The 13095-nt window shown below is 39.4% G+C and overlaps 1 protein-coding gene across 3 annotated transcripts in view; it reads right to left on the reverse strand.

The window, feature by feature from the left end:
- USP6NL (USP6 N-terminal like) overlaps positions 1 to 13095 on the reverse strand; it is a 177593-nt gene that overhangs the window by 71478 nt on the left and 93020 nt on the right. For 2 of the 3 annotated variants that reach the window (XM_059664100.1, XM_059664091.1), the window contains exons 3-4: positions 4658 to 4725; positions 2456 to 2538 (exon numbers count right to left, since the gene is read on the reverse strand). In XM_059664100.1, the coding sequence (XP_059520083.1) occupies positions 2456 to 2538; positions 4658 to 4725 (151 nt within the window). Of the gene's footprint in view, positions 1 to 2455; positions 2539 to 4657; positions 4726 to 10018; positions 10811 to 13095 lie in introns of all 3 variants that reach the window. The other variant, XM_059664118.1, reaches the window with a different exon arrangement.

A 13095-nucleotide genomic window follows, 5' to 3' on the forward strand; every position in this document is an offset into this window, starting at 1 on the left:
AAATTAGTTAATCCATGAAAAGAGCATAAAACAGTACCTGTTACACAGTAAGGGCTCAATAAATATTAACTAATATTATTAAGGCAGATTATTGACTGACTTTTTCTCCACTAGTGCCAAATGGACCGCAGCACAGAGAAAAAAACAACAACAAAATAACTGAGTGCGATTTTTAGACTGCCAAGTACAGGCCAGAAACTCACTCAAGATGTTCACAGCAATGAGAAAAGAGAATGTAGGTAATTACTAGACCCTTTCCAGGAATTTACAGGTTCTTCTTATGTATTCTGCACTATATTAGACCATTTTATGATTAAACCATCTCTTAGAGTGGTTCACTCCCATCAGAGGAGGTCAAAATCAGCTGAGTTGTATTCCGCCTGCTAAATCAAAATATGGGATAGACCCCAGAAATCTATTTTAAAAAAAATAAACAGTTCCCAGCTGACTCTAATGTGCAGGCAAGTTTGGGACCCACTGATCTTGACCAGGCTAAATGATCAATTTGTCCTTCAAAACTCCCTCACATACCTCAGATCTGCCTGTTAACCCACACAGATGTGTAATCATTTCCTGCCACATTGGTGGCCAACCTTGATTTACTTAAAAAAAAAAAAGTGGAAGTGGAGGGTTAATTTAAGAACAGTATTTTCATCATAGTTAAATTCTACTCTGTTACTCTGCTGAAATTCAAAGTCTTCTAATTATAACTACTCAGGAGAACATTTTGGGTCTGCTAATGCCATGTCTTTAAATATAATAACAACACCTGATATTTGCCCAGACCTTTATGGAGCATTCTATCATTTTATGTCTTCACAGCTTCCACGACACTGTCAGCATGCAGAGTAGTTTTACATGAGGTATGAATGGTTAACTGAGCCAGGGAAGACACAAGAAAAGCATATATTCTCTAACTTTCAGAACTGTTCTGTTTATCTATTTGCTTATTTTTCCCTGAGAAAAACTTTAGACAACCAAATACTGTCTAAATGCAAGAAGACTAAACAGAAGGAGAGAACAAGTTCTGAGTACTATAAGTTTCTGCTATGAACTATACAAAAAACTGTATTTTTCCTTCAACATTTAATCATATATCATAAAATAAAAATATCTGGCTTCTTTCTATTTATAATAAACAAGACTGAAAAAATACATCTGAATGAGAAGTTAATCACTGAACTGTATGGAACCAAACACACCACAGAAATGAAGAGAAGTGTCCAGTCTATGGGAACCTGACTAGACAATGCCAGAATCAGAACAGGCAGATTCACATCATTAGCAGGATGTTTCTAAGAGTCAAAATCCTTTTAATCACTCTATTTTGTAATGGTCTACCAGGGGTGGGAAAACTTTTTGACTCGAGGGTCACAATGGGTTCTTAAACTGGACCGGAGGGCCGGAACAAAAGCATGGATGGAGTGTTGGTGTGAACTAATATAAATTCAAAGTAAACATCATTACATAAAAGGGTACGGTCTTTTGTTTTGTTTTGTTTTATTCATTTCAAACGGGCTGGATCCGGCCCGCGGGCCGTAGTTGGCCCACGGCTGGCAGTGTTTCTCAACCTTCTGGCCCTTTAAATACAGTTCCTCAGGTTGTGACCCCAACCATAAAATTATTTTAGTTGCTACCTCATAACTGTAATTTTGCTAGTTATGAATTGTAATGTAAATATCTGATATGCAGGATGGTCTTAGGCGACCCCTGTGAAAGGGTCGTTCAACCACCAAAGGGGTCGCGACCCACAGGTTGAGAACCGCTGGTCTAGACCGCTGTCAACTCTTTATATAATACTAGGGGCCCGGTGCACGAAATTCGTGCACTGGGTGTGTGTGTGGGGGGGGGAGAGTGTCCCTCAGCCCAGCCTGCCCCCTCTCACATACTGGGAACCCTCAGGTGTTGACCCCCATCACCCTCCAATCGCAGGATCATTGATGTTTCTATCTCTCTATCCCACTTCCTTCCTCTCTATGAAATCAATAAAAAGTATATTTAAAAAATTTTTTTGAGAAGCAATAACATGAATACATTAACATGAATACAACTATAAGGAAGATCAACGGCATATTTTTTTCATTGCTCAATTTCAGGCTGCATAACACTAAAGTTCTAATAGCTAATTATTCTTAAAATGCATTTCTATAAAATAAAATGTTTTATAATTATTTTTGAAATACAAATTTTTATTAATTTCCATTTAATTCTGGTAAAAATATTAGTCCAACTCATTTATTGCACTAAATGTTCTTACTAAAATGCAACAAATAGTGATAAGGATTGTATTCTTACAAAATAGTTAAAAATGCCAGGAATGCAATAACAAAAAGCATGTTGCAGGACCAGGCTTGGAATCTTATTCACAACAGTGCTGGTAAAAATAAATAAAATATAACAGGTGTCTGCAAAAGCATCATAATAAAAAGATTAGCTTTCAATCTATGCAACTTACTGTAAAAAGCCAAATCTATCCGTGACTTTGTAAACAAGGTAATCAGCATCTTCCCAAGGTTCAATCTCTGCACCTTTTCGTCCCTATAATAGTGAACAAAGAAGGGTGTTATTAGAAATCTATAAACCTGAGTAATTTTTCAAAAAAAAGACCAAAATCAAGGAGTTCTTTTTTTTTATGTATTAACAGTAAGAGCTAGAAATGAGGCACTATCCACTTAACTTCATATATATATATATATATATATATATATATGCAATATAATCACTATTTTCTAGTTACAAACTTTGGAAGATACTATATGTAGCTAACATGTAACTAAGCTTTTTTTGTTGTTTTTTTGTTAATCCTCACTGAGGATATTTTCCATTGCTTTTTAGAGAAAGTGGTGGGAGGGAGGGATGGAGGGAGATGAGAGAGAGAGAGAGAGAGAGAGAGAGAGAGAGAGAGAGAGAGAGAGAGAGAGAGAACACTGATGTGAGAGAGAAACATCGACTGGTTGCCTCCTGTACATGCCCCGACAGGGACCAAGGATCGAACCTGGGACCGAGGTATATGACCTTGACTAGAAATTGAACTCTTCAGGACATGGGCCAACACTCTAACCACTGAACACACTAGCCAGGGCACATGTTACTAAGTTTTAATCAGACTTGGGTTCCTGTAAATACCAGGAAAGGAGGGAGCAGCAGAGGATAAGAAAGTCACTCAAAAATGAGCCATCAAACTTTAAAATTTTAGAGTGAACCTGTCTTAGGAAAAAAAGTATTTCTTGTCTTTTCATCCAAACTTCTCACAAGAGTGGGCTATCCACCTTGTCTCTCTACTTCTTTACTTACAGATACATCAGCCCAGAAGTTATTCCTGCCAAAGTCATAAATAATCTCCCACTGTTAAAACCAGTGGACACTCTTCTAAGGGAGTTTTTCGAAGCAGTTTGCAGTGTTGCTCACTCCTTATTCCTCAGCCTCCATGGCACCACCTCTCCTGGTTCTCCTCATGCCTTTCCAACTCTTTTTTGGTGGCTTTTTCACAGTATCTCTTCACTGTTGGTGTGGCCATAACTTTGTCCTCAGCCACTGCTTTCTCATTCTTGAAGCTGTTAGCTAGCATTGTTGATGCAGGAACCCCAAATGTAGCTGTCTATACCAATGTTGTATGCGAGCACACAACAAACAAAGTAAGTATAATATACTAGAGGCCCGTTGCATGAAGATTAGCGCAATAGGCCTTCCTTCCCCTGGCTGCCAGCACCGGTTTTCCTCCGACACCCAGGACCTAGGCCTTTGGTCCGGCTGCAGCAGCCACAGCAAGGCTTGGCTTCTCCTCTCGGGCTGCAGCAGCGAGGCTTGGCTTCTCCGCTTGGGCCACAGCGAGGTTTGGCTTCTCCGCTCAGGCTGCAGTGGAGAAGCCAAGCCTCTTCAGTCTTCGCTCTGGGCCTGCATATGCAAATTAACCGCCATCTTTGTTGGGCTAATTTGCATACTCATCCTGATTGGCTGGGGGGTGTAGAAGAGTGACACCAATTTTCGTGTTTCTCTTTTATTAGTGTAGATCAGGGGTCCTCAAACTTTTTAAACAGGGGGCCAGTTCACTGTCCCTCAGACTATTGGAGGGCCGGACTATAGTTTAAAAAAAAACTATGAACAAATTCCTATGTACACTGCACATATCTTATTTTGAAGTAAAAAAACAAAACGGGAACAAATACAATATTTGTATTTGCATGTGGCCCTCGGACCGTAGTTTGAGGACCCCTGGTGTAGACAGTATGTTGATATAATAAGTGCTATGGTGAAAAGTAAATAAGAAAAGGGGATATGGAATATAGAGGGTTTTAAACAATATGGTCAGTGATTTCACTAAGGTAGCATCTGGGTGATGTCTGAAAGAGGTAAGGTGAAAGAGGCATGAGCATGGTCAGGATTTGTGTGTTCTCAGCAGAAGAAATAGCCAATGCAAAGGCCCTGAGGGAGAAGCAAGCCTGGTGTATTAGAAAGCAGCAAGATTTTGGAGAGGTTGATGCAGAGGGAATGGAGGAGAGAACATTTGGAGATGAAGTCAGAGAAGGATGACCTCAATGGTCACATGAAGTAAACAAACTGGTTCTGTAATTTAAGTGCTCCAAAAAGCAAATCCTTTTCTATTTATATGTTGTTTTTATTAATAAAACTTACTCAAAGAGTAAGTATGAATACTTACTCTGTCATATTTAGCAACTATTTCAGCTCGCTCCTGGGCAAGTTTGAGTGCTACATCCTGGTCTGAATCTGTGGAGAGATCAAATTTAGATGAACTATTATTTAAGGAATCATAAAGTTAATTAATTATAAAACTGACAAAACAGATATAAATAAAAGAAATCCATACTGCCTAAGATGAAAAATCAGCAAAAATCAAATAAACTTAAAAGGATGAGTTAAGTATCTATAACTACAACCTTAAAATATCAACATATATATCATTTCAATATTATGTATAATATTGAAAAAAAAAGCAACTTTGTTATCATAGCATTAACTTAGGGCAGTGGTTCTCAACCTTCCTAATGCCGCGACCCTTTAATACAGTTCCTCATGTTGTGGTGACCCCCAACCATAAAATTATTTTCGTTGCTACTTCATAACTGTAATTTTGCTGTTATGAATCATAATGTAAATATCTGATATGCAGGATGTATTTTCATTGTTATAAATTGAACATAATTAAAGCATAGTGATTAATCACAAAAACAATATGTAATTATATATGCGTTTTCCGATGGTCTTAGGCGATCCCTGTGAAAGAGTCGTTCAACACCCAAAGGGGTTGCGACCCACAAGTTGAGAACCGCTGACTTAGGGGATATGATAAATCTTATCCCTCAAAATTCAATTTTGGATCTAATTTCAGATAAATGAGTATTAAAGGAGAAACTGAAAGTAAAAGCTCTAAGTTTTCAGATGAAGCCATGTGGGTAGATGATGAAGAGAGCATTCAAGGCTCTTAAAAATTATTGGAACTCATCCACAAAGAAAACTAAAGCAAGTTATACTTCAGGAGTTTTTTAAAAAGAGTATTTCCCTTATATGATGAAAATAATCATTTCTTCATTTAACCTCTGAAGCCCCCCCACTTATCAATGTCCCAAATACTATGATAATCTTCAATTTTACCCTCCTCTCCGAAAATACACACACACACACACACACACACACACACACACACACACACACACACACTCTCTCTCTTCTTTATTACCATCAGGTATCTTTCAAAAACACAAATATGATAACAAAAGTAGAGATCATAACATAAAATAGTATGAATATGACTATGCATACCAAGTACCATGAATAAAAATAAAAGACCAATGACAGATTACATAAATGGTACCACTGATCAATAAGAAATCTTCCTTGATTCCAATGGAAGATTGGGTCAAGGTTATGAGCAAGAAATTCACGAGAGTAACAATAGCAGGAACAACTATATTTGTACTCTTACTAAGTGCTAGTAGAGAATAAGATACTGCCAGACAGCAGATGCTACTGTGAAGAGCACTTCATAACCCTCTAAGATAGGTATTCTATTAATCCTATTACACAGATGAAAAAATTAGGTTTAGAGATTTGAACCAACTTGTCTAAGGTCTCAACGCTAGTTAATAGCAAAGCCAAGATTCAAGTCCAGACAGTCTTCACTCCATATAAGCATTACTTTATAAAAGTGATGACTAAAGAGAAGAAAAAAGAACTTCCAATTAAAGATGGCAGATGGAACACACATATCCATTCCTCCTAAAACGGAACTGAAATGACAATAGAGGATTCTTTAAAGCTCTTCCCTCAAAGGCTTAGCAAATGGTAATTCCTGAGGAGAACAAAGGGTGGGGTTAAAGGCACCAGCTCTCTGAAAGTTGAAGGGATGTGCATATATGTACAGAGGTTGGGAGCACAGAACCTCACCCTCCATCCAAAGCATGAAACCAATAGATGATGTCTAAAGCTGCAGAAGCAGGAAGTGTTATCTTGCACTATGGAAGTAAACACAAAAAGAATCAGCTAAGGGAGTAGGCAGTGAGGAGGAAGGGGTATGGAGTCAGCTATTTTTCAAAATAAGTCTTACAGACTGCTGAATCTTTAAACCAAGTATAGCTCTGATAAAAATAAAATCTAAATTTAAAAGCCATGACACCGGGGGGGAGGGGGGGGCAAATCAAACTCATTAAAAACTAAAGATACACAAGTTTTAAAATATCCCTTTGCACCTATCTCAGACTAATCAAAAATGCAATGATATTGCTCAATGCTGGCAAAAATGTGGGCAAATCTGAAGTATCTTACACTGGGGGTAGAATTATAAATGCATAAATCTTTCCAGAAAGCAATTTGATATCATGTATCAAAAATCTTAAAAGCAGGCATATCCTTTACCCAACAATTCCACCTCTAGGGATTTATGTCAATAAGATCATCAAATGAGCACAATATTGTTTATAATAGTAAAAATAGCAAAATGGGAACCTGTAAATTTTTAAACCTATATTTAGTAAAAAATGTTTATGCCACTGTTCTTCTTGGTTATATTATAAAATGTTAATATGCCGTCCTTTGGGGGAAATGTGAATACGTAATATAATGGTTTGAGAAAATAAAAATGCAGACTAGTTTAGATTTTCATAGTAAACTAATGCAATCAGAAGTGTGGGATAATCAACCGTTATATACATACTAGAAGCCCAGCGTGTGAAATTGCGTGGCCCCGCCCATTCACGCAGCCCCACCCACCTGCTTTGGTCGTTACAGCATTAGGGTCACTGGGTTTATATAATATAGATTCTTTATCCTATTTTAGATTTCTTAAACTTTGTCAATTCCTCTTTCCCTCTTCTGTTGCCCCCCTTTAAACATTACACTAACACTTCTACAAAAGGGAAGAGAAAGCAAATCAATAGAAATTAAACACAAACTAGAAAACTTGACTAGTTACTAAGTTGCATTTCCATGAACAGAACAGCTAAGTGCCGGGAGCCGGTCCATCCTTGCTGTTTCAAGGGACCTGGCATATATGGCATACGGTTCTTAATATGTTTGCTCACCTTCTTGGCGCTGTGTTTTAACCAAAGTCACCTCTCCGAGAAAGGTTGAATCCCCAGGTAGGGATTTTCCCCTGAAGTTAGGGAGGGAATAAAACCCCTCAACTAAGTGCCAGGCGGGTAATTAATCCCTTTAACTACGAACAATCATGCTTAAACTACATAATCTTTTCTCCCTGGAATGGAGATAAGAAACGCCCTAACCTTTGTAATAGAGATTGATAGGATTGAATCAACTGGTATAAATACAGTTGTAACAAGACAGAAACACTCAGAACTTAGAACAGAATCAAGAAGACAGAACCTACACGGAACCTAGAGACAGAAGAACTTCGCTGGAGAGAGCATGCCGGAGGATCCTGGAGAGGGACTGGCCTCGGAGCCTAGAGACAGAGCCTAGCGGGAGAACATGGCAAGGGATCCTGGACTGAACCTGACTACAGAGATTGGCAGGAGAACCTGACAGGAACCTGGACACTGAACCTGACTGGAGAGCCTGGACAGAACCTGGCTGGAGAACCTAGCGAGGGAACATGGCTACAGAACCTCGCTGGAGATCCGAAGCAGAACCTCTCTGGAGATCCAGACCAGAACTTGGCTGGAGATCCGGGCTAGAGATCCTGGCTAGGCTGCTGATCAACTGAACGCTGTCTCCGTGTCATTCCTTCTTCGCCGACTCCGTCCACACCTTTGGGGAACCCCTGGACCCGCTGGGGCAGGACCCCGGCAGCTAAGCATGAATTTCTATCATGATTAGGCCAATTCAATGGATGAGCATTTTCTATGAATGTATTTTTTTTAATATACAATGGGGCCTTGACTTATGAGTTTAATTCGTTCCGTGACGGAGCTCTGACCAGGATGAGTGGCGCTCTCACAGCGGGAGCAGCCACTCAGAGGGCGGGTCCACAACTGCTCAGCTGACCGGGAAGGGCGGCGCTCCCACAGCAGGCCAATCCCTGCAGGCCACACACCCCACCAGTGCACAAATCCTGTGCACTGGGCCTCTAGTTATTTAAAAATCTGTATTGTGAAACAGTCATCTTTAGAATAAGAAATAGCATCCTTAAGCTTAAGCCTGCTATAGTTAAATTGTGTTTCATACTGTCTGATCTATAGTTGAGAAGTTATTAAGAATTACACTCAAATACTTCCTTTGGTTTCATTCTGCTTGCTTACTTAGAAATTGCATTGCAAGAACAAGAGTTTGCCCTAAAACACTGACCACAGGGATATCAACAGCTGTCTTGTGTCTGTGTGCAAGTGTATACAAAGTTCCAGGCACCTCTTAAACATGACAGCTGTGTCACGTAGTACTTACATCATACATCATTCTCAAATTCACAAAATCTATTACATTATTCAAGCCAAATTAAATCAAATTTAATTCTTATTGACTGTATACCCTATCTAATAAAGAGGGAATATGCTACTGACCCCCACCCCATCACAAAGATGGTGGTGCCCACAGCCAATAAGGAGGGAATATGCTAATTGACTGCTACGCCCTCTAAGATGGCGGCGCCTACAGCCACAAGATGGCGGTGCCCAGTCCTCTCAGCTCCGCCAGGGCGGCAGGTGCGCGGCAAGGCCTGCCTCCAGAAACCCCCAGTCCCCTCAGCCCCTCAGCCAGTCAGGGCCTCCCGAGGCTCAGGTAACCAGGGTTGGCTGAGGCTTGTGCTGCCGACAGTGGCAGCAGCAGAGTGTGATGGGGCATTGCCTTCCCCTGATCACCGGGTCGCCTCCCGCCCCTGAGGGCTCCCGGACTGTGAGAGGGGTCAGGCCGGGCTGAGGGACCCCCGCCTCCAGTGCATGAATTTTTATGCACCGGGCCTCTAGTCTAATATAAAAAGGTTTCAAAGTTTAAGAGGCAAATTTTAAAAAGGATAAAAGGTGTTTAGATTAAATAATACTCAATGATACAAGAAAACATCTCTGAGTCCAGATTTATGAAAGAAAATGAAAACTATAGCATCTTAAGAAGTGTTTTATAATTTTTTTTTTTTTTTTTTTTTTTTTTTTTTTACAGAGAGGAAGGGAGAGGGATAGAGAGTTAGAAACATCGATGAGAGAGAAGCATCAATCAGCTGCCTCCTGCACACCCCCCACTGGGGATGTGCCCGCAACCAAGGTACATGCCCTTGACCGGAATCGAACCTGGGACCTTTCAGTCCGCAGGCCAACGCTCTATCCACTGAGCCAAACCGGTTAAGGCTGTTTTATAATATTTTAAGAAGACCATTATTTTACTTAAACTCAAAAACTGTTAAAAAAAATCAAGTATCCTCCTGAGTTACATTTTTTAAAAGCAGGCACTGTAACTCAGTATTACTCAAATTCAAATAAACAAGTCATTCAAAGTTGTTAAGTTTCAAATTCAGTCCCATAAAACAAAATTGACAGGAAACCATTTTCTTGGTGTATATTTTGAAAGATGAACATTGAGTATATATAAATCAACAACTTTAATTTAAAAATTACTTTACCGTTTGTTAGATACCCATTCTCGCCTTGGGAATTAACAACAGCTTCAGTCCTCATCGAGTAAAGTTATCTATTCCAAGCTTTCATTATTAGTTTATAATTCTAAAGCACACCAAGAGAGTTAGGTGGTACCCCACACATTCTGCAACAAACTGAAACAGAAAAATGGAAGGCAGCTCTGCTTTACTGGTGAAACAAGCACAAGAAAGAAGACATTTCAGATACATTCTAAAAGAGAAAAAAGACCTTGCTGTGGTTACACAAACCATAGATATTCAAACAAAGATGATATTTGTCGAGGGTAAAACATGTCTTTCAGGCTAGATCCCAAGTATGAACCACACCAGCCTACACCCAGCATTCCATCTAATAACAAACAGGGGCTTTAAACAAGCAGCTTCAGAATATTTCTTACTCTTGTAATTCAAAACTAGCCACATTCTTATTAATTTTAATAAAGTTTGCCATAGAGTAACGAAGAAAAATTTTATTTAAAACATTAAAGCTAAGTAGAAATGCTCTCCTCTTCAAATATATTTTATATTGTAACATAATCTTAATAATAATTTTTAAAGTGAAAACTACTGTTTCAGGCACTGAGCAAATATATGCTAAACTCTGAGATGTTTTGTACTTTTTAACATACCACACGTATACAAATGAAACATGTTTTATATAACCATATGTATAACTATTGTAGATAGATAGCACTGTGAAATTTTCTATTCTATTTGTTCTTTCCTCTTCTCTCCATTGCTTCCTTCTTCCTTGCTTTCTTTTAAAAGGGTAGGGACCTACAATTTGAAAAGTAATAGCCAGATTAGAGGCATGCTTATGAACATTAATTACACTAAACTGGACACTAATGAATAAGTTGATGCTCAGCTTAAGCCAGTTATAACATTCAATATATGCAAAAAAAATCTCAGAAGTTTAGAGAGGGGGAAAAATGTCAAGTCATATACCACAGCATAAGAATCAGGCTGGCAGCAAACTTCTTATCAGCTAGAAGATAATGAAGCACTATTGTCAAAGTTCTGAGAAAAAATGATCATGAACTTAGAATTCTATACCAAGCCAAACTATCAATTAAGCATAAGGAAAAAATAAAACCATTTTTAGATATTACAAAATAATGTAAGCTGAAGAATGACCCCCAACAAATGTCCACATCCGAATCTCTGGAACCTGTGAATGTACCTCATATAGCAAAAGGAATCTACAGATAGAATTAAGTAGGGATCTTGAGATGGGGGGGATCATCCTACATCATGCAGGTGGGCCCAATGTCCTCATAAGGCTCCTTATAAAAGGGAGACAAGAAGGTCAAAGGAGCAAGTAGGAGATGTGACAATGGAAGCAAGAGGTTGCAATGATGTGAGGAAGGGAGGAGTCATGTGGCCTCCAGAAGTCAGAAAAGCAAGGAACCGAATTCTCTTTTAGTGGCTCCTAAAGGAACTGCGGCATGGAAGGGTTACAGAATGTTACAGAATGTGCTAAGGGGAGGAAATGGGACATGAGAAATTGGATGTGCTGGAAGGGGGGACTGACATATGGAGGACTGTGTCATGGTTAGGAACCATAGAAGAAAAATTGCTAGATTGTCTTAGAAAAACAATGTGTTATGATATGCTCCAGCCAGGTGTGACTCTGTTTACCCCCCCTTTGTGCTTATGAACTTTTATGAACTTCTAAGGTAACACTGTTGTGCTATAAAGGATCATACTGCACCCTTGATCTCTGCCACATGCCCCGAAGCTCCCAGAGGGGGAGATAGGCGCTGTGGTCAGCTGGCCAGCTTAATAAAGGCTCTTAAATTTAAATTCTGAGTCAGTGGTCTATCTCGCTGAGCCAACCCATAACACTGATGACACCTGACTCCAGCCCAGTAAAACTGACCTCAGACTTCTGGCCTCCAGAACTATAAGAAAATAAATTTATAGTTACAAGTCACCAAGTTTGTGATAACTTGTTACAGCAGCAGTAAGAAACTAATACAAGAATTCAAAGTTTACTGCCTTGCAATGTTTCTCTTAAGAAGGCTTTGAGAATATACTACAGAAAAACAAAATAACACCAACCAAGAGAATTGACAAAGACTGTCTCCTTGTGTAAACATCAACCAGGGTCCACAGAGCCCTCCTCTCAAGTAGGCCCCAAACTTGGTCTCCTGTTCTGTATTCCACCGGCCTAGCCCAATTTTAGCAACAATCTTGCTAAGTCAGTTGAGTGAGAGTCACCCCCTCCTCCCCCCACAACCCTTGATATCTGATCACCTTTGATACCTGGTCAGAATCCTCATTCCCCACCCTTAATATTTGATCACTCTTGATATCTGGTCAGATTCCTCACCCATCACCTTTAATATCTGATGACTCTGGCCTGCCTTTATCAATAATCCTGTTAAATCGATTTAGGAAGAATCTCCCTGTCCTTGATGTCTCTTCTTAGTAATTGTGCATCCACCAAATTCTTCGCTTTGCTTGTTGGCTATAAATCCCCACTTGTCTTTATTATATTTGAAGTTGAGCCCAACTCTCTCCCCTGTTATTATAGTTTTGATACCTGATGCAATTTTCCTGGGTAAAGATTTTTTTACTGTTAACAAGTGTCATAATAATTTTTCTTTAACAGATAAAAAAGAGGGGCAGACACAGGATCCATAAAATCTCAGAAAGCTAAAATTAGACATTTCCAGATGCCAACTGTGTAATTGCCTAGAGCAGTAGTTGGCAAACTGCGGCTCGTGAGCCACATGCGGCTCTTTGGCCCCTTGAGTGTGGCCACAAAGTTTCAATCGCACTGTACGTGCGCACCCACACGTGGTATTTTGTGGAATAGCCACACTCAAGGGGTCACAGTTTGCCGACCGCTGGCCTAGAGAGTAACCAGCCTATATTAGAATAGGAAACACAAAGTTTCTCAATAAAAATGTGTATTCCAGACAACATAGATCCTGGATATTATTAATGATACAGTAAAAGCTTACATATGAAAAACACTTAAAGAAGATGAGGGGACTATTAGAAATCTCATAACAAGCAAAACAGTGTTAAGTCAATCAAATATGACGTAATGT

Source organism: Myotis daubentonii, chromosome 1 (assembly GCF_963259705.1).
Source record: "Myotis daubentonii chromosome 1, mMyoDau2.1, whole genome shotgun sequence".
Lineage (NCBI taxonomy): Eukaryota > Metazoa > Chordata > Mammalia > Chiroptera > Vespertilionidae > Myotis > Myotis daubentonii.